The sequence below is a fragment of the Tauraco erythrolophus genome, chromosome 4, assembly GCF_009769465.1.
Source record: "Tauraco erythrolophus isolate bTauEry1 chromosome 4, bTauEry1.pri, whole genome shotgun sequence".
Lineage (NCBI taxonomy): Eukaryota > Metazoa > Chordata > Aves > Musophagiformes > Musophagidae > Tauraco > Tauraco erythrolophus.
This window is the reverse complement of record NC_141468.1, coordinates 63,784,153-63,804,522: the sequence shown is the minus strand read 5'-3', so window position 1 is coordinate 63,804,522 and position 20,370 is coordinate 63,784,153. Positions and strand designations below refer to the sequence as shown.

The 20,370-nt window shown below is 37.6% G+C and overlaps 1 protein-coding gene across 1 annotated transcript in view; it reads left to right on the top strand.

The window, feature by feature from the left end:
• WASHC4 (WASH complex subunit 4) overlaps positions 1-19,324 on the top strand; it is a 41,146-nt gene extending 21,822 nt beyond the window's left edge. The window contains exons 16-34 of the mRNA XM_086611135.1: positions 270-377; positions 1,493-1,639; positions 1,745-1,824; positions 2,709-2,814; positions 3,616-3,732; positions 4,540-4,708; positions 4,848-5,002; positions 6,379-6,453; positions 7,283-7,387; positions 9,209-9,343; positions 10,787-10,895; positions 11,616-11,682; positions 12,293-12,379; positions 13,119-13,266; positions 14,468-14,564; positions 15,189-15,385; positions 16,404-16,503; positions 17,956-18,031; positions 18,805-19,324. Of these exons, the coding sequence (XP_086467261.1) occupies positions 270-377; positions 1,493-1,639; positions 1,745-1,824; positions 2,709-2,814; positions 3,616-3,732; positions 4,540-4,708; positions 4,848-5,002; positions 6,379-6,453; positions 7,283-7,387; positions 9,209-9,343; positions 10,787-10,895; positions 11,616-11,682; positions 12,293-12,379; positions 13,119-13,266; positions 14,468-14,564; positions 15,189-15,385; positions 16,404-16,503; positions 17,956-18,023 (2,070 nt within the window). The 3' untranslated portion in view covers positions 18,024-18,031; positions 18,805-19,324. The remainder of the gene's footprint in view (positions 1-269; positions 378-1,492; positions 1,640-1,744; positions 1,825-2,708; positions 2,815-3,615; positions 3,733-4,539; positions 4,709-4,847; positions 5,003-6,378; positions 6,454-7,282; positions 7,388-9,208; positions 9,344-10,786; positions 10,896-11,615; positions 11,683-12,292; positions 12,380-13,118; positions 13,267-14,467; positions 14,565-15,188; positions 15,386-16,403; positions 16,504-17,955; positions 18,032-18,804) is intronic.
• The last annotated feature ends 1,046 nt before the right edge of the window (positions 19,325-20,370 follow it).

Genomic DNA, 20,370 nt, shown 5'->3' with positions numbered 1-20,370 from the left:
TTCAGAAAGCAATGGTGAACAGAACTGGATTATTTAAAAAATAATAATATAAAAAACAAACAACAAAACTTTTATCAGTCCTGAAACTTTTTTAGGCTTCTGAATGGTTCGATTCTCTCGGTTTCTAAGGGTTAATTGGAACTGCTACTAACGGTATATTACAAAGTGGAAAGATTGCAGTGTGGATGAGTCAGCCAGCATAAAGCCAAATTCTGCAGGCAACAGTTTTGGTAACTACATGAACTATTGTGTTTTGGGATTGACTTTAGGCAATACAACACATGTTTTACCGAAGAAGTATGGTGGTGGCAGATTCCGTGACGCACATCGCTCAGCATCTGCAGTATCAGGCTCTTCACTCTATTTCTGTAGCCAAGGTAAGTAATCCAAGTTCTTATAATTAATCTTCCTATATAGTGTTTAAAAACATCTTAATTTTAAGTTGAAGTATTTTTCTTACTTTTGCAAAATCTGTAGTGTAGTGCTCTGCCATAATTGACAGATTTATAACTTTTCCAGCAGGTCAGAGCTTTGCCCTAGAAACTGTACAGCATAAGTGGTTATCTGGTTTTGGCCAAGAATGGTTCCTCTCTTCCTCTAAACTCTTGTTATCTTCTTGCAAGATCCTCTTGCATCTCTTGTCATATTCCTCTTATGTTCTTTTAGTTTTTATTTCTAGTGGTTTTCACAAACTGACCTTTTCTTACCTCTTTTCTGATGCATGTTCTTAAAACAATCTGTTATAGGTCTAAGCAAACAGGCTGTTATTTATTTAAATCTTTGTCTGCTTGGCGAAATAGCAGTGATTAATACATGGTGACTTACAGGAGTCTAATGCAGGCATAAATTCACTGTTTCACTGTGGAGTGAAATAGCTTCTGATGTAATACCTACATGTTTTATCTTTCTATAAATAACATCAGTTTACTGCACGTTTTCCTTATCAAATCTTGAATTTCTGAATTCAGGACAAACAGGAAAACGATATTTTAGTAAAACTGTTCTGATATATTAGTGATTGTTTTATTCTTTCATCGCATTCAGTAAAAGAATTACGAAGGTGATATGCTATTGATACCAGTGCAGCTATTGAGTTTTCCTTTAAAGTTTTCTTTTTAAGTATTTTTTTTATTATTTTATTTTGGCCACGCTGATGTAAATGGGTTACAATTTTAACAGTAGACTTTTGTATTTTGGAAGTTTGTTTGATATGTTTGAAATTTGACTGTAATCTCAATTTATGTATTTGTATACTGTCTGACTTGACTCATGGTCCTGCTGAGCTGCACATATTTCAAGTGTTTAGATAGGTAATACCGCTGAATTGACAGATCAAGTGAATCTGGATTTGATTAGCTCTGTTCACAAAACGTAATTTGTTTGCAGTAATGCCCAATTTGTGACAAGTCCATAAGCTTTAGAAAGAAGAGGTAAACTTGCTTTTGGGCTTAGGTAACTTTTCTCTGAATTTGTGTGTCTTTCTGTCATCAAGAAAAGAGTAATTTCTGATAAAAAGTACAGTGAGCAACGCCTGGATGTCCTGTCTGCTTTGGTGTTGGCTGAGAACACCCTCCACGGGCCAAGTACAAAACAGAGGCGACTAATTGTTTCCCTTGCACTGAGTGTGGGTACACAGATGGTAAGTGCCGTGATTGTTCCAGACCTTTACTTGTTTAGTCTAGTATCTTATAAAGAAATATAATCTTGTCATTTTTTTTATTTCTTTATTTTTCTATTGGCGCAGAAAACTTTTAAAGATGAAGAGCTCATTCCCCTCCAGTTAGTTCTGAAAAAACTAGACTTGATCAGTGAACTTACAGAGCGGTAAGCAGTGGCACATGTTATATAGAAGGCATTGTAGTGTCACTGGGGGAGCTGGATCTTCACTGTGTGAATTGCAAAATCTGGTAGCTGCATGCTGGTGCAGATTTTTGCATGTATTGTAGACCAGGGATGGACAGAAAGAATTTCAGAGCTAAGCCTGAAGCTTGCTAGTCTTTGAACAAAGTCATATTTTGCCTAACTGTTGCCAATTAGGTAATCCACTTCTCTGATTGTTTAGGAATTCTGTCACTTTATTGGATGACTTGGCTTTATGTTAAGCTAAAGTCTTCCTCTTAACCCAAAAGTCTGTTCGGAAGACCAGGCTATCAGTTCGCTTTTGACACCATGTTTTACTGCTGCTGCAGTTTTAGTGGGCACTCAATTTCCATAATGTTGGCCATCTGAAAGCCAGATGAATATCTGGATTCTGGCCATACTTCATGGAGAGAGACAAATGCCTTCAGTGGATGACTTGTGGGATAAATTCCTGGGATACTGTTGTACACAGGTTATGTCAGGAGAGGCCTGTTTCTCTTTTTGATTTACAGGAGAAACTTAGAATATATGTTTGACTTCTCAGCTACTAATTGCATGCAATAAGAAAATAGTTACTTAAAATTTTGCTATAATGTAAGGTTTAATTCTTTCAAAGACTGAGTAAACCTTTTGTTTATAAATAGCTCAGTGGAAAATAAGGAAAAAAAAAGTTCTTTATTCAAGAACTTTCTTTTGAAGGACAATGCATCTGGAATATTAAAGTAACCATGCAAAACTTAGGCTTGAAGCACACTTGTCTTTAGTTTCAACACACTAAAATACATACCACTGTGTTAGAGGAATGTCTTCTTCCAATTCTGTGTCTAATAAGTAATCTTGTGTTCTAGAGTTCGAGCACAATGTGACTGTTGTTTCTTATACTGGCATCGAGCAGTCTTTCCAATCTATTTAGATGATGTGTATGAAAATGCTGTTGATTCTGCTAGACTGCATGTAAGTAATAACGTTAGTAACTTAGTTTAACAAGCCACTGTAGTGGGACGGATTCAGAGGAGGAGAGGATAAAGCTTAGACTGAAACTCTTAAGGAAAAAGCTTAAAATAAAAAAAAAAAAACTGGCAAGAGTTATTACTGAGGCAGAAATTTCTTCCTAATCTGGAGGATATAAAAGCAGTCTTCTAAAACTAATTAAAATATATCTGTTAGATTGCTCTAAAAGTCTCAGGTTGCTGTTGTTAACTCTGGGTCTCTTGTCTGTCTCTTTGTTCCTCTCTTAATTCATTGTAATTTGAAATAAACACCTTTTGCACAACTTGAACATTAAAAATCTTTGTTCCTCATTGTGGTTACATATTTCTAAAACAAGCATCACTGTGTTCAGTGATGCTGTGTGGAATAGTTGTCCTGTAGCTTTTTCCACCTACCATCTCTACTCCCTTCTTTGAAGTATCAAGTGTTTGCTGCAGAAGTGAATCATGCTTTGGCATACTAATCCTGATAAAAATCAATCATCTCTTCCAGTACTGTGCACAGCATGGTCAGTTACAGCACTAAAATTATTACTAATTTCAGATGAAATAGCTAATTGACCTTCCAGTAAACGGATCAATGGCAACTAAATGCTTCAGATGAACACATCAAAGACAGGAAACTTCAGTAGGATTTCTGAAGTCTATTTTTAATAGAAGTGCGAAAACTAGTGATTTTGATTTGTTTGTTAGCTTGGAACACTATTTGAGATGCTGTTGACATGTCTGTCAGTCTGTTGGTTAAGCATATAGTTTCATTTTTCAGTATATGTTTAGTGCACTACGGGACTGCGTACCTGCTATGATGCATGCAAGACACTTGGAATCTTACGAGGTGCTTCTGGAATGCTATGACAAAGAAATCATGGAAGTGCTCAACGAGGTAATTTCTTGAGAATGGAAGTTAAAGTCAACACTATGCTTGGAATATCTTATAGGCCAACATCTATTGTATCAAACCTGATGTGGTCTATAAAAACAGCACAGAGACCTTTCAGATTGGTGTGAAGTATTTTAATAAATAAGAAAGTGTTCACTGAATATTTTTGTTATTTAAGACCTGTTGTTAATGGTGTCTTTGTTGGATGAGAGCATGAAAATACTGCACTGTAAATTACGTAAGTTGGCAAAACCTCAGTTACAGTTTTTACTATGCAGACAGAGGAGTGCTGCTTTTTTTTCTAACCACTCCCTTTGTGGGACTAGTTCAAAACCAAACATATTCTGTAGAAAATCAGGCCAAACTGCTTATTGCAAGGCTCTTCCTCACTGAGTTAGATCTTATTATCCAGATAGATAGTCCTAAGCCTAGTTCCTCTTAAGGTGAGAAGTGAGGCTACTTTAAGTATTCTTATTAAACTTAAGTTCTTATTTAAGTTTAACACAATTTAAACTCTTACATGGAAGTTTTAATCGTGTACAGAATGGCACTAAATGGCTAAACCTTTACCTTTTCTGACCTGTGCAGCTTTTTCTTGCTATTGTGTGCTAGAACAAGAACACAGGAATTAAATATTCTTCTGGTCTCCAAGTATTGATTCGCTTTGACTTGTGTGGCCTGCCAAAGCAAAGCTGTCTTCGCTAGTTTAATGAGTCTCTTATGTATCTCTGGAGAGATATGTTAGTTCTGCTAGCAGAGCATTGTAAGTGGACACTGAACGTGACCTTTTTTTTTAACTTCCCTGAATAGCACTTGCTGGACAAATTATGTAAAGAGATAGAAAAAGACCTGCGCTTATCAGTTCATACACATCTAAAGCTGGATGACAGAAACCCCTTCAGAGTTGGCATGAAGGATCTGGCTCACTTCTTCTTTCTGAACCCAATACGTTTTTTCAATCGATTCATTGACATAAGAGGTGAGGAGTTGTACATTTTATTGATTCTATTACTTGAATTTCAGTTACACTTTGGCTTAGTACATCTTTTCACTTCTTTCCACGTTTCCCTAACTAAATAGGTAGTAGTATTTCAGTTCATCCTTTTATGTGTTTACAGCTTATGTAACTCACTATTTGGATAAGACCTTCTACAACTTAACAACTGTAGCTCTTCATGACTGGGCCACCTACAGTGAAATGAGAAATCTAGCAACTCAACGCTATGGTTTAAGTATGACTGAAGCACATCTTCCTAGCCAGACTCTGGAACAGGTACAGTGCCCACAGGATATGAACATCATTTGTTCCGTTACACTGTGGTGCTAGTTAGCTATTCAAAAGGACTGAGTCGTTAAAACAAAAAGTACCCAAGATTAGAGAACTGTTTGGAAAAAGCGACATTTAATTTCTAGTTGACTTGTGAGGCAAGATCTTTTATCTGCCTTTGGAGATAACACTGGTATCAGTTAATTTCACGTTGGACTTGTGTCATTCATTTTTTTAACAAAAAATTTAATAAAATGAAATTTGGTATACAAAGTCAGAGAACGTTTTCTTGAAAATTAATTATCAGCAATTTGGCAAGCAATACACCTGGAATACAACTGTCATAAGTCTGGAAGGAGCCTAAGCAGACTCTTCTTAGCGATCATCAAGAGAAACACTTTCACAGGCTGGACATTGAGGACTTTGGGACATCCGTGGTTAGCTTAGTAGGAGAATGACTGAGAGCCTCCTAGAAACTGCTAAACGTGGTTACATACAGAGTAAAATTGTCGTTTCATTGAGTTTGTGGTGAAGGTATTCACTGTTAGAGGGTTGATACAAAAGAAATACAACTTGCATATTTCTGAAGATTTTTCTTTCAAGAGTTTTAGTATCATGGATGTTTTTGGCAGCTAGCTTTGTTCCCTCATTTGGATTAGCACATTGGTGAAAGATCTTGGAAATACAGCGTCCTTTTTTCTAATATTTGTGATGGCTGTGTCTTCCTAAGTTGAAAGAAGGCATAGAACTAAGAACTCTAGCTGCTTCTTGGTACAAAAGTGTTGTGGATTAGTTTCTATTTCTGGCTTTGGCTTCGTATTGGCAATAACTGGCCAGCACATTGTTATAAAGTATTGAATCATTTCACAACATTGATTTCATAACGTTTATTCTGGTACGAGCTTTACTTCAAAATGAAGACACTCCACACTCCAACTAGAGAGGCTGGGCAAAGCAGTATCAAAAAGCAGCTAGTTGCTTTTGTCTCTGTAGAAATCTGTGTCTCTATAGAAGTATCTAAGGCAAGATTCCAGTTTCTGGAATCGGGGAACAGCTATATCTCAACTTTATTTTTTTTCAATTGGAACTTGTGGAATAGACTGGAGGATTCCTTCCTTTCCAGGGAAGCTGCAAAAAACCAGGCAGAAGTATAAATGTTAAAATGTGAGCCAAGCTGCTTTTTTCTCCTCTAAGCATTGTCTTGCAGACACTGAACAAAAATTGCTAAGAGATTCTTCATTTTGCAAAGCAAAAACATTGCTTTTAAAACACTTCCAAGTAACTACAGAAGTAGTAGCATTTGTGCATCTTAATGTTTAAGCATGTCAGTAGTTCTTGAGAATTTTTATCATAATAATTCTCAATACATAATGCTGTTTCAGGGTCTGGATGTTTTGGAAATCATGAGAAATATTCATGTTTTTGTATCCCGCTACCTCTACAATCTGAATAATCAGGTAAGGTATATCCCATACTTTTTCTTGGATTTGGCTTTGATTTGAAGGGATTAAGAAATGCAGAGTGGTATATACATGTAAGAAAAACCTAAGCTGAACGTACATAATAACCAGCTGTAAAATAGCTATTGCTGCTCTAGAACATCATCTTTGGGGATGCTTTAGATAGATTTCAGAGAATGTTCTCTAAGCACGCTTTGAGTACGGCGTGCCAGCAGGATTGGTCTTTGTCAAATGTTCCAGTGAAGCTAGGAGAAGGCAGCAAGGGTAACTGACTGCTCTGTAAGGGCATACTAAGTACGTGATTTTTTTTTTTCAACTTGAAAAAAGGGTATCTGAAAATGAGTAGTTAGAATGAAAGAGCAAGGAATGACATGGAGAACATGTACAGGGAACAGCCCATTGTGGTTTCTCACAATGTGAGAACGAGGGCCTCACTACAAAAATGAGCTGCTTCATTAAAGATACAGAAGTACTTTTTCTCATAGCACATGATTCAGTAGTGGAACTCATTGCCATGGTATATATAGTGGGGCCAAAAGTACTAACAGGTGCCAAAATTTTAGACTAATTCATGTAGGTGTAATCTCAATAAATATGAGAGTTTGGGTACATCATTTGCCTTGGAATTGTTGAATCACTGCTTTGCAGAAATTGGAAGAACCTACCAGATAAAGCTGATTGTATGCATGCTGTATTTTATTGGTTCTTTCCCTAATCACCAGTGAGTAGCTGCTCTCAGAAATAGGATGTGGGCTACCTGGATTGATAATTTATCACAGAATCAGTTTTGGGTAACTAACTTTATTTCTCCCTCTCTGCCTCCCAGATCTTCATTGAAAGAACAAGTAATAACAAGCACTTGAACACTATCAATATCCGGCACATTGCTAATTCAATTCGAACTCATGGAACAGGAATCATGAACACAACAGTGAGTATCTTTTGCGCTATTGTTGGATATTTTTATTTTTTTTTTAGTAGTGCACAAAAGCCTCCAGACTCCTGCATCTCCTAATGGTTTATCTGTTTGTGCATTTTCAGTGATGTAATAATAATGTTATGTGTAAACATGAGGAAGAACTTCTTCCCAGTAAGGGTAACAGAACACTGGAACAGGCTGCCCAGAGAGGTTGTGGAGTCTCCTTCTCTGGAGATGTTCAAAACCCGCCTGGACGTGTTCTTGTGTGATCTGATCTAGGTGGTCCTGCTCTGGCTGGGGGATTGAACTAGATGATCCTTTGAGGTCCCTTCCAATCCCTGACATTCTGTGATTCTGTGTATATTAATAGAACAAATCAGTTCTTGGACATGACACAAATCAATATCACAGTCTCTTGGGAGTTATGCCACTTCCAGTTGTTACATAAAAGTTAATGAAGAGATATAAAAACTCATCAAAAGATACAAATGTTCTGGTGGGACTCTGAATTTCAGTAAAGATAAATAATCCTTAATCAAACCAGCATAGTAAAATGTTTAGATTTCTAAGCTGCCTGCATAAAATAGCATGCTCTAAGTTTCTCCTCACTGACACTTAGTAGACAAATGCTTTTGCTGCAGTTATGCAAATTTTGAAGAAATGCAGTGTTAATTTTTTAAGCTCCTCTTGCAATCATTAAGCTTAAACATCAGCTTTTCAATTTGTGAAATAAAAGCTACAGATCTCCGATAGTTTATTGGAAGACTGTGACTTCTTACAGCAGTGCTTTTAATGATGTCTATAGAGTAGGCGATCGTTTTAACCAGCAGAAGGCATTTACCTCTTCCTGAGGTAGATAAGGGCCCTTCCTGTGGCATGCCTACTGCAGCAGGAGTTCATCGTTGTGGTTCTCAGGTTTGGATGCAGTGCCAATGATATTCTCAGGCTGATGCTTTCCCATCTGCTGCACAGCTTCTTTCTACCTCTTTGCTGTTTTATTTTTCCCACTTTTCTGGCCCTATTGTGGGGGGGAGGGAAAGGAACTTACTGAAATATTGAACCAGCTCTCAAGTCATTACTTGAAAAGTGGAAATGATTAGAAAAATAAGGTTTCCATACTTTCTCGCACTGTTGGAAATAACTTCTCTTGTACTGTTCTTCTGAGAGAGATTTCTTCTTGTTACTGGAATAGTTAATCTTGGGGACTTCAGTTACTCAAAAAAAAGAAGATGCTGTTACTCGCATGATTTCTTGGTGATGTAGATTTATTCACTTTGGGTTGTGAGTGAAGTTGTTTATGCAGACATGAGAAGTAATTGAGATGTGTGGGGTAGAAGTGCATTCTGCTTTATAGGAGAGTGTTTTAGAAAACCTTGAGGAAGTAAAAAGGTATGTCAAGAGGTTATATAGATTCTACAACTTGACTGAGGAAGTTGAGTTTTTCTGCCCTTTTCAGTATGAAATGTTTGTATTGCTTCAAAAGGACAGTTACAAAATATTTCACAGATAAACTAATGGCTATGTAGGGCAAGTCATCAGACTGAAATAGCTGACTTGTTCCTTGATTCCTCTGCCATTCCTGGAAGAGAGTAGGCTTTCCAGTAGAAGGGTTTTCTTTATTCTTTTAAACCAGTGACATTTAAAAAGAGAAGTTGAGAATAACAAATTGAAGTAAACTGAGAACAAGGTTCCATTTTTGGAAGTTACATCATCATAAATACAAGTTACTCTGGAATCTACTGGAAATGGGTTGCTAGATACGCTTGTTACTTTGCCAACTTTCTTGATTTGACTGATTTTTTTTTTTTTTTTTTTTTTTTTTTTTCCTTCTAGGTAAACTTCACTTACCAATTTTTGAGGAAAAAGTTTTATATTTTTAGCCAGTTCATGTATGATGAACATATCAAATCCAGACTTATCAAAGATATCAGATTCTTCAGGGAAGTGAAGGATCAAAATGATCACAAGGTATAGTAATTTTTGAAGGATTGAGAGTAACTTTGGCTAAAAGTGCTACTTTCATGTTACTTGGCGTGGTTTAGGCCAATCCAGCAACTAAACTCCTCACAGCCGCTCACTCACCCGCCCCCACCCCTGGGGATGAGGAAGGGAATTAAAGGAGAAAAAGAGGAGACCCGTGGGTTGAGATAAGAACAATTTACTACTACTGCTACCAATATATATATACACAGATATGTACAATGATAAATATATATGAATGAGTGATGTACGGTGCAGTTGCTCACCACCCCTTGACTGAGGCCCGTCTCGTCTCAAACTAATGATCCCGAAACAGATAAATCCTGATACCGCAATCCTGGACGAGCGAGAGACCCGAAAATAGAGAGTGAGACAGAGAGAGCACTCTGAGAGTCCGAAAGTGAGAGTCCGGGAAGAGCAAAAGCCCCTCTTTCCGTCTGTCCCTCACTTTTATACTGGGCATGACGCTGCATGATATGGAATACCCATTGGCCAGTTTGGCCCTCAGTCCTAAGTCTAAGTACAAATCATAAGGAGAGTCGTGGACCCCTGTCCCGGCTGTGCTCCCCCCTACCCTGTTGTGCTCCTGCACACTGGCAAGAACACGGCAGCTGAAAACTCCTTGAGACCTCAGTGCCAGCTACAAACATCAGTGCGCTGTCAGCGTTCTTCTCAGAGCAAGTCTCAGACTACAACCAAAACACTGAGCAATTCTAGCTGCTAAAAAGAAGAACTAACACTGTCCCAGCTGAAACCACGACATTACTGAAGGTGTACCAAACCATAACATTCCTATTGTTTAAATGTGTATCTCCAGACAAAATGACAGCTTTTGTCCTAGCAAAATGCAATGTTACAGATGTCTGTATTCAGCATGGCTTTGTTTTATTCTGGCTGCTCTGTAAATATGACTTTGGCTAAAATAATTTTCTCAGTGACCTGAAAAAATGATTTGCTGGAGTCATGGTCTACTGGAGGTTCTGAACTTCTGTTCCAAACCATGCTTAACAGTTGTCAGTTTTGAATAATAAGATTATTCAAATTGAACCCAAAATGATGTGAATATGTAGCGCTTATTCCAGTATGTCAAGATTTGGGGATTAGGGTCTGATTTTTCTGTGCTGGAAAGTTGATTTCTCAAAAATGTGAGACACAATGTATTTAGTAAAATAGGCTGCCAGCTTCTTGTATGTCAAGTACTTACTTCTTTTAGGAATACTTTCTTGTTCACAGTAAGACTTCTGTTTCACTTTTCAGCTTGCAGAAATGACTTAGTCAAATCATTTTTGAAAATGAATGTAGATAGGCAGGTGTATAATTTATTAAAAAAAATGAAATTGCAAATAGAATTGTATTGACATGATGAAACATTTACCTACACTTAAAAAAAAATTAATTATTCTTACAAATTATTGTAATTTTTTTTTCTAGTATCCCTTTGAAAGAGCAGATAAGTTCAACCGCGGCATCAGAAAGCTTGGAATAACACCAGATGGCCAGAGCTATCTTGACCAGTTCAGACAACTCATAAGTCAAATTGGTACGAACTACTAACTAAGACAATGTTATAAATGTTAATAAATGAAAGAGATCATCTTAGTCTAGTAACTGAACTTTTAGCTCAGGTTAAAATTAGATTTAACTCTAGTCAGATAGAAAATACTTCACTTTTATCCCATGTTGAATAAATACTCTCATCTAATTACACAGGAATGACCCTTGCATGCCTTAAACTAAAATATAGCTACAGCTTGCATAGATGCCTGTTCCCTTTTAAGTTCATCTTTTCTTTGTGTTATGAGAGTGACTTTGAGTGTATTTCCCAGTACAAAAACCAATACTCTTAGGTTCATGTGTTTCAGAAAAAGACTGTGTATCCAGCTGCGCTAACGTTGAGTAATGCATGACATTTCAGTGGAGTTTTCAGCCAGTGATGCTGCAGATGTGCAGGACTGGTGTGAACTGACAAGTGTTTAATGTGTGCAGTGAAAAGAGTTTGTACATTTGGCCCGTATGCCATCACGAAAGTGAACACAGCCTTGCTGGATGATGCATTTGTGTTTCATTTCTCTACATAGACTTGATACCGGGGTTCAATGTAACTTTTTTTAACTTGTCTTTCAGAACAGTTTCTTTGCCAAAACTATACAGCAACATTAATGTACGTTTCAGAGCTTATAGGAGTTACGAAGAGAGAGAGAGTGTGTATATATTTAAATAATTGTAAATTACTTGCTTGTTTTTTCTTTTCTTTTTAAAGGCAATGCTATGGGTTATGTGCGAATGATAAGATCTGGTGGACTTCACTGCTGTAGTAGTGCAATTAGGTACTTCCACAAATATTTCATTTTTCTGTTTGCTCCTTCTCGTTCCTTTGCTTCTTATTCATCGTTCTTACCGATCCCCCATAAATTTTGATTAAAAATGTCAATTTTTGTGCCTTCATTGAAGTGGAATTATCAGAAACAGTGCTGGAATTCAGAACTGTACAATCATTGCCATAAAACACCAAAAATCAAACAAGTTCTATGGAAAAACACTGCAAAAGAGTTAATAGAATGTACATCTAAGTCATTTGTTGTCAATTAAAGTCAGTAATCCCTGATGTTAATCACTTGGAGAGGGTGCATTAAGGAAAAATGGTGCAAGCCTTGAGGAATGTTGAAAAAACATTTCTTTGATACTTCTTTCTGTATGGATGCTTGTGTTTATATAAGGTCATTAAAACATAGTGACTTTTACATGCAAAGAAATGGTTGGTTTTCTTGCAAATAATAGTAAACTTTGAGTTATCAAGTGCTAGAGAGACGAGATGGTATAATATAACTTTAAGTAGTTCAAGCCCAGAAGACTAAATTAACTAAATTATAAATTGTGTTTGATACTTCATTGAACGTAGACAGTTGAACATAATACTAACACACAGTAAGCTTTCAGGTTTGTTCCTGATCTGGAAGATATAGTTAACTTTGAAGAGCTGGTGAAAGAAGAAGGACTCTCGGAAGAAACACAAAAAGCAGCAAGGTACCCTAACATCATGTTTTTGAGGTCTGGGGTAGGGATGGGATGAGAGGATTGTAATTTTGAAGTAGTAAACACAGCTGTTATTTGCTTTTTTGTATGTGCATGTGTTAAAAGTGCAACTGATTTTGCACAAAAATATTTGCTACTCTTAAAAGCAGAGAAAATAGAAGCAGTTGTTTTAAAAATGCTGGATGCTAAATGACATTTAAGGAAGTGCGTATTGGACATGAAGAAAAGCCTCGTCACTGGAGAGGGGGTTCAATTACTCGAACAGGCTCCCCAGGGAAGTGGTCATGGCACCAAGTCTGTCAGAGTTCAAGGAGCATCTGGATGATGCTCTTAGTCGTATTGTTAGTTTTAGGTAGTCCTGCATGGAGCAGGGAGCTGGACTCGATCCTTAAGTGTCCGTTCCAACTTGAGACAGAATTGTGATTTGTACTAAGAGACTGTTAGAACCTAGTTTCTTGATAAAATCCTGTGGTTTTACATCACATGTCTGACATCTGCTTTTAGAATGTTCAGGGCCTTAGGAAAGTATCATAAATCTTTTTTGAGGAAATTAAATCAAGAAACATGATTCAAGGTGGCTGTAGAGGTAGGATGTAATCTTGGACACTCTGGTCCAAATACTGGATTGTAGATGCAGCCAAAGCCTGAAGAGAGGGTTGTTATTCTGAAGGGTAAGTAAGCAAGGAAACCTCTAGCAGAAACCAGGTAACGCACTGTTTATCCTTTGCAGGCAGTTGGACTCTGTTCTCAGTGACCTCACGCGTAACTTTGCAGAAGGAACGGAGTACTTCAAAATGCTTGTGGATGTATTTGCTCCTGAATTCCGCAGTCCAAAGAATATGCATTTGCGGAACTTCTATATAATCGTTCCCCCACTGGTTAGTATTTGCACTGTGTGTACTAGTACTTCAAAACATTTAGCAAATCTAGTTTGTGTTTAAGTACTTTGTATTAGGCTATTGATGATTATTATTATTATTCTGCTTTCTTCTCTGATTATGAGTGGGATTGCTTTGAGCGTGGCTGCTTTGATAGTTGTCCAAAGCCAAGTTTTTCTTTGTTTACGACAATTCATGTACTAGCACTCAAAAGGTGACTTTAAAAACAGCTTCTCCTGTTTGAATCAAATTTGGAGAAGCCAAGATGAAAAAGGAGCAATTGGAACAGCAAGGATGAAAAGGAGGTTAACCATGTTCTTCAGCTGTCTTGTGTGTGCGCTTTTTGCATCACATTAAGTATCTTTAGGCTCTTTTAGTGTCCTGTTCTAATGCAGTAAAATTGGGACCATCTCTTTTGCTAATGAGTTTTGTTTAGAAAGAGTCCAGTGGAATTGAGGTGATGCACACTTGCGTGCAGCATTCTGGGCATTTGGAAGGAGTTCAGTTTGAAGGCCTAAGTGATCTAAGCAGATTCATGTGTAACATTCCATTTTAGAAACTAATTTTGGAGTGTTGATGAGCTCATGTATGGAGAGGACATGTATGTCATGGTGATAGAAGCTGAGGGAAAGTAAAGGCTCATGACAAACACTTTTGTTCTTTTTCTTTTCCGTTTGTGGAGTTTTTTCTGATAAATACAGTTTCAGGAAAATACCATCCATTTTACTTCTAAAAAAGGCATTTCAGTGTTGTTAAATTTGAAAGTGTGTCATTAGTTTTCAAGACGTTGTTAATATACACGCATTTCCGTGTCTCGAGTAGTTCTTGCGTAGAAACACATACCCACTGCTCGATATTACTACCTGGATCTATTGTTCAACATCATCATAAATTAAAGACTCTTGAAATATTTTTACTGGCTTCTAAATAGGATAGAATCTGACAAGAACAGCGAGATGAAGATGTGTCTTTTGTTTTTTACTTACACATACGCAAATGTTTTCCAAAGCCTAACTTACTTTCTTCTCAAAAAATCTAGAAAAAAGTTAAGTTTTCATACAAAAATGCCTAATGATGGGAGACACTATTAGCGTAGTTTTAGGTGTGGAATTATATTCATAGGTAACAGCATGCATGTGAATACCTTTTAAAATTTGTAAGTCTCTCTTGATGATTCCAAGACAGTTTTTCACTCTTTCAGACCCTCAATTTTGTAGAACATTCAATCAGTTGTAAGGAGAAGTTGAACAAGAAGAACAAAAGTGGAGCAGCCTTCACTGATGATGGATTTGCCATGGGTAAGTTTTGGCATGCAGACTCGCCTTTGGGTCAGCCAACATAATGGATATTTGCAAGAAAAGTTTTGTTTATATTTTGTGTGTTCCGATAATTAAAAATTCCATAATTTAAATTTGTGTTGTCTTGGCTTCAGCACAATGGATTTGAGGGCTGTTTTTTTGTTCAGAATCTCCTAAGCATGGAATAGCTGAGTATGGGAGCAGACAGTTTTGTTTTATGTTGGTGCTCCTAAATTTCTTTCAAAGCTTGCAGAACTCAGCAGATGAGAAGGTATGCCAGTCTTTGGACAAGTTATGAGATTTTTCAAGGCCAGGTTGGATGAGGCTTTGGGCAACCTGGTGTAGTGGAGGGTTTCCCCGCCCATGGCAGGGGGTTTGGAACTAGATGATCTTTGAGGTCCCTTCCAACCCTAACCATTCAGTTTTTGAAAATCATAGAATCATAGAAGCTTGTTCTTTGTTATATTTTTTTTCCCCTGTAAGATTTAATTGTAAATTAATTACAATTTAAATTTTAATTGTGTGAGAATTATCAACTGATAATTAAAAATGCATTAAAGACACTCACAAAACGTTTTACAAATTACATGTTGACTTTGGTACGTGGTTTGTTAATGACTATAGGTGTGGCTTACATTCTGAAGCTTTTGGATCAGTACCGGGAGTTTGATTCTCTGCACTGGTTCCAGTCTGTTAGAGAGAAGTATGTGAAGGAAATAAGAGCAGTAGCTAAACAACAGAGTGTGCAGTCCACTAATCAAGATGAAAAACTGCTGCAAACTATGAACCTTACCCACAAGCGACTGGAAGTTTGTTTACAGGTATAGCATGGGTCTAGTCATCTGTTCTGTGCGGAGTTCTGCGCTTAACCATCACAATTCAGGTATCTGACAGAGCTTATCAAGAGCAAAAAACAGAGCATTGTCTACAGCAATAATGCAAAAAGAATATAGACTCGAGATGTATGATCAGAAGGGGATGTTGTAAGCGTGTAATATCTGAGTGAGTCAGGAATTTGTCGAAGTCTTTGTCCTATGGAGTTTGAAATCTAATGCAACTAAACCCTAAATGCTTTAAATGGCAGAGAATAACTTTTTGGTTAAATTTCTTATAACAAAGATTTTACATAACACTGTGAGCCCTCAGAGTTGCTTGGGTGTTAATTCTGGGTTGCCAAGTTGAATGATGCACCAGCTGTCAAGTAGAGGAAAGATGCATTTGAATTTTGAAGCACAGCAGTTCAGGTTGCATCTGGGGTGTAAATGCATGCGCACGCTCTCTCTCTGCCCCTGCCCCTTTCGCCTGGAGCAGGCTGTGGGACAGATCTGTAGTTGGCCACTTATAAATGGCCCGTGATTGCGTTCTGTAAAAGCACATCTCTTGCTGAAATAGGTGAAGCCCTGTAGGTCTTCATGACTCCCGCAGGCATGCGCTGTGTTTGGTCCTCTGCTGTTATGAAACCACATCACTGAAACTTGCTCAGAAACTGATCAAGCTTGTGGTCATTTAAATTATTGGCTTGCATGACGTTCCACGGGCAAGTTGCTCCAAATTCTCACTGTTGCTACAAACCTCATTTTCAGCCTCAGTGGATTAGTGCCGGATTTATTGCACTGGTGCTGCTTTGCTGAAATTACACTTCAATATTTTTGGCTGACATTTGCCTTGTAAAATGCATGTGAATAAGGTATGAATGGAGGAAGATTTTCAAAAGCATTTAAGTGATTTAGATATTGAAATCTAGTTGCCTTAGATGCTTCTGAAAAATCCCATTTATATCTGTCTACAAATTCATTCTTGTGATACACTGATGCTTCTCTTCTCTATCTTTTCCCTTAGGAATTTGAACTCCTTTATTTCTCACTAAGTAGTGCAAGAATTTTTTTCAGAGCAGATAAAACTGCAGCAGAAGAAAACCAGGAAAAGAAAGAAAAAGAAGGTGAGTGAATGCTATACCTAGAACAATTTTGCTCATGAGTGTGTGTGTTGTTAATAGGGAGAGTGCGCTTTTTTTTGTATTGCTTTCTTGCCAGTGGGTTGATTCAGAATCCCAGAAGGAGTTTTGTGGGGTCAGGGATGATTGAGAAGTCAAGAACAGCTCACAGAGGCCTTCTTTGGAATGGGTGAATTTCAAACTGGACTCCTGGAGGGAGAAAAAAACAACCAAACAAAAAGATCTGAAACCACAAAAAGCCAACCCAAAAAAATCTGGGACAGGGAGAATTGCATACTTGCAGTAATATTAAATCCAGTAACTTCAGTATCATGCGTACTCTCTCAATTACCAGTTTTGACAGTGACAGCCTTTTCTGCACAGCCTTAGCTGGTGTGAAATACACTGGTGGTTTTCATCTGTCGTTTAGCAGCTGTTTTTCAACTTACGTAGGCAGATGATGCAGATACTAAACGTGACTTTCATACGTTTATGATACGTTTTGGTCTACCATTGAGTTATAGTCAAGGGTAAGATCTTAATTTGTGGTATGGTCTCTTGACTAGGTGACATGGGTACTTTGCGTTTTATATTCGTGCTTATACATTATCCCTCATGAATTCTGGAAGATTCTCTTGGGTATGGGAAAATTCTTTTCAAAGAAATGAGAATGCTCCCAAGGATTAAGGTACAGAAGTGCAGTTCAGTCACAAGTTACTTAGAAACTCGGGTAGCAGTATATTAAAACCAGAATTGGTAAACAATCTGATAAATAATTTTCCACTCTAGTTCTGACAAAGACACAAGTGACCTGTGAGGTGACAGTCACTGAGCCAAAGATAAGTTTTCCTCTGTACTAGGAAAACAGTTTGCAAAGAGGGAAGGCTTTTAGCATGAATTTGTATTTGATCATGTTCAGTGAAGTTGCTTAAATAATTGTTCAGCTCCAAAATAACAACTACAAGCATCGTGATGAGTCAGAATAGACGTGTTACCCTGGCTTCTTTAGGAGAGCATTCTGTAGAACATTAGTTACTTAATTATGTTTTAGGTTAAATATACACTGTTGTGTTTCATGCTCAGTTCTCTGAAAAACATTGTTTTGTGGTAAGCAAAGTTTGAAATGCCTGACAGGGTGAAAAGCTTGGAACATGGGAGTATCTTTGCCTTCTACTGTGTTATCTGGACTTAGACTCTGCAAAATGCGTGAGCGCATATGTGTAATCTTTACACAAGTTCTACTGATTTGAAGAAACCTTTCACCCCACATACGGATTTCTTCACAGGGCCAGGACCCTCTTTGTGCTGTGAGGTCAGTTTGCAGATGCTGACCACTGTATACTGTATCAAGCATGTTATGATGCTTATCAACGTAATATATATGCTAAGACTTTGGTTTTACTACCTTGAATAAAATGTTAAACAGGACCCATGTCTGTGTTTTTTTTATTTTTGTAGAAGAATCTGTTAAAGCAAGCAACGGAGATCTTTCCAACTCTACGCCTGCAGATCCTGTTGTGAAATGATATGGCTGGTATGGGTGATTATTGCTTACTCAAATAATTCATGTTCTTGTCATTATCAGTAACAATCTGTAGGGGTAAAGGCTCTAGATTTGATTTACTTGCTCTGTTAAACACAAAAGAAAACATACAGTAGCATACTAGCATCTAGTGAGACTAGGTCTGTGTTTGTCTATATTTCCTGTAGAAACTCCTATTTTTCAGGAGTTTGTTATTTACAGCACTTAAATTGAAAATAACTACATAAAATTTTGACCTTGGAGGTAGTTATTTTAAAGTACAGATGTGAAGATCAAAAAAAATCTTACTAATTTTTAGATGCGTTCTTGCATCTCTAACATAGCATTTAAAAAAAGAAAAAAAACTCACAGGCCATTGGTCTAAGATGTGAACTGGTGCATCTCTTCAACCAGAAAAAAAAAAAACCAAACAAACCAAAAACCCAACAAAAAACAAAGAATCAAGATATTGTGCATATCTGGTGTCCAAAAAATAATTCAGACATGTTTTTATGCAGTCCTGTTGTATTTAATGCAGTCACAGATTACCCTGTCGGCGTAACAATGTACGTTGTGAATGTGTTAAAGCCATTACACAAAATGGAAATCCCTGTTCATGTTTTATTCCACAAACCTTTATTATTACTACTGACACAGTATTTGCACTATGGGAACTAGGATCCTGTCAGGCGTGTTTGTTCCCCTGCTGTTTCCTGCCCCCATATCAGAGAATGGGAAAACTCGAAAAGTTAACGTAATAAATCACTTCTCATTTCATACCGAAGGTCTGATTTGCATCCACAGAAGTAAGAAAATCCAGAGCCAAGCCAGAACCGCAATCAGCTCTTCCTCTGATGACCAGACACTGTGTGATGGGTGTCTGTAACTATTAAGTGATCTTACACTTCATGAATATGTTGTGCCTAATTAATTGCAAGTTTCAGCCTCAGTTCTGTATTTCCTAGCCTGTGTAGGTCTGTCGTACTGCCCGTGTTGCTCATAGTCTTACATGCCTGGTTGTTAACAATAACTGCACTGCGAGCCTCAGAAGCTGCTCAACACTGTGAGAACCCTGTATAAATATAAACATCTCTTAACGCCTGCAAGTAGAGGTTCTACATCGTGCAAGAGTTACTCCGATTCCGAACTTAAGTAAGTAGTTAGCTTAAAAGTAAGCAGCACTTCCATTGAAAGATACAGTTGTGTTTTAATCTCCCAGAACATAAAACACTTCTAGGTCTTACTAACTGGAATAAACTACTCTAGTCAGTCCAACTGAGAATTACTTTCTGAGCGTTTTTTTGACACTCTATTCTCAGACCATACCTGCCAGCTTCTTTCATCTCTTCTAATTACAAAAAAGCAGTGTTTTAATGGTTCCCATTGTTGCACCCACCCTTGGGTCACTGATTAAGACAATTCCTGACGTACTTCCGATTCGCCCTCTCCTGCCAGTGGCTTCAACATTCAGAAAGCGAGGGCAGATATTTTGTTGCAACTGCAAAGACCAGGCTGATACGAAAGTCCTTCTGTTGGTTCTGAAAACATGACACCGACTGTTTAAAAACGGAGTGTTTAAATCTGCTGGGCTCATTGAAGTTTTTACTTTTAATTCATTATAACTGCAGAGACTGCCCTAAAAAAATGCTGCATTACTTAATGTTTTTGCTTTTTTTATTTTGATACAGGTATTTTTTTTGTAATTTGTGTACGCTTTTTTTGACCAAATTATGCCCGCAATGTACACTAGGTAGCGCTGCTGAGATCAGCATCCTTGCTGCAGCTGCTGCTCATTTCCATACTGCTCCAAATGCAGAGTACATATTTCCATATTCCTGTCTCCTCTGAAGGTCATGCGAGTTCTTGGCTGGGAGTGGCCAAGCACGACATTTCCTTCTTCCACAGCAACTGCAGGATCACGTGTAGATGGTGTTCGTTTCCCCCCAGATGGAGTTGCTAGGTAGCTATGCACAGGCAAGGCATCGCCTGCGCTCCAGTAAAATCTGCACTTGTATTTTCCCTTTTCCCAGTTTTTTTGAAAGAAGTTATCTCAGATAGGTAATACTTTGCAGTTGAACATAAATTGAACTGTGCATTTTCTTAATATATGGTGGTTAACAAGTTCATGTGGTTCTGGTGATGGAAATTCTGCAGGAAAAACATAAGCCTATTTTTATAGAACCCTGATTAATCTGGGAGACCTGAATGTATACTGTATGTGGCAAAAATATATACGTACACACAAATATGTACAGTGATAATAGAGCTATTCTTGCTAATATGGGATTGTAGTTCATATTTCCTTCTTTTTGTCATGTTGCTGCATATTTGTGCAGAAAGCTCTTCTCATC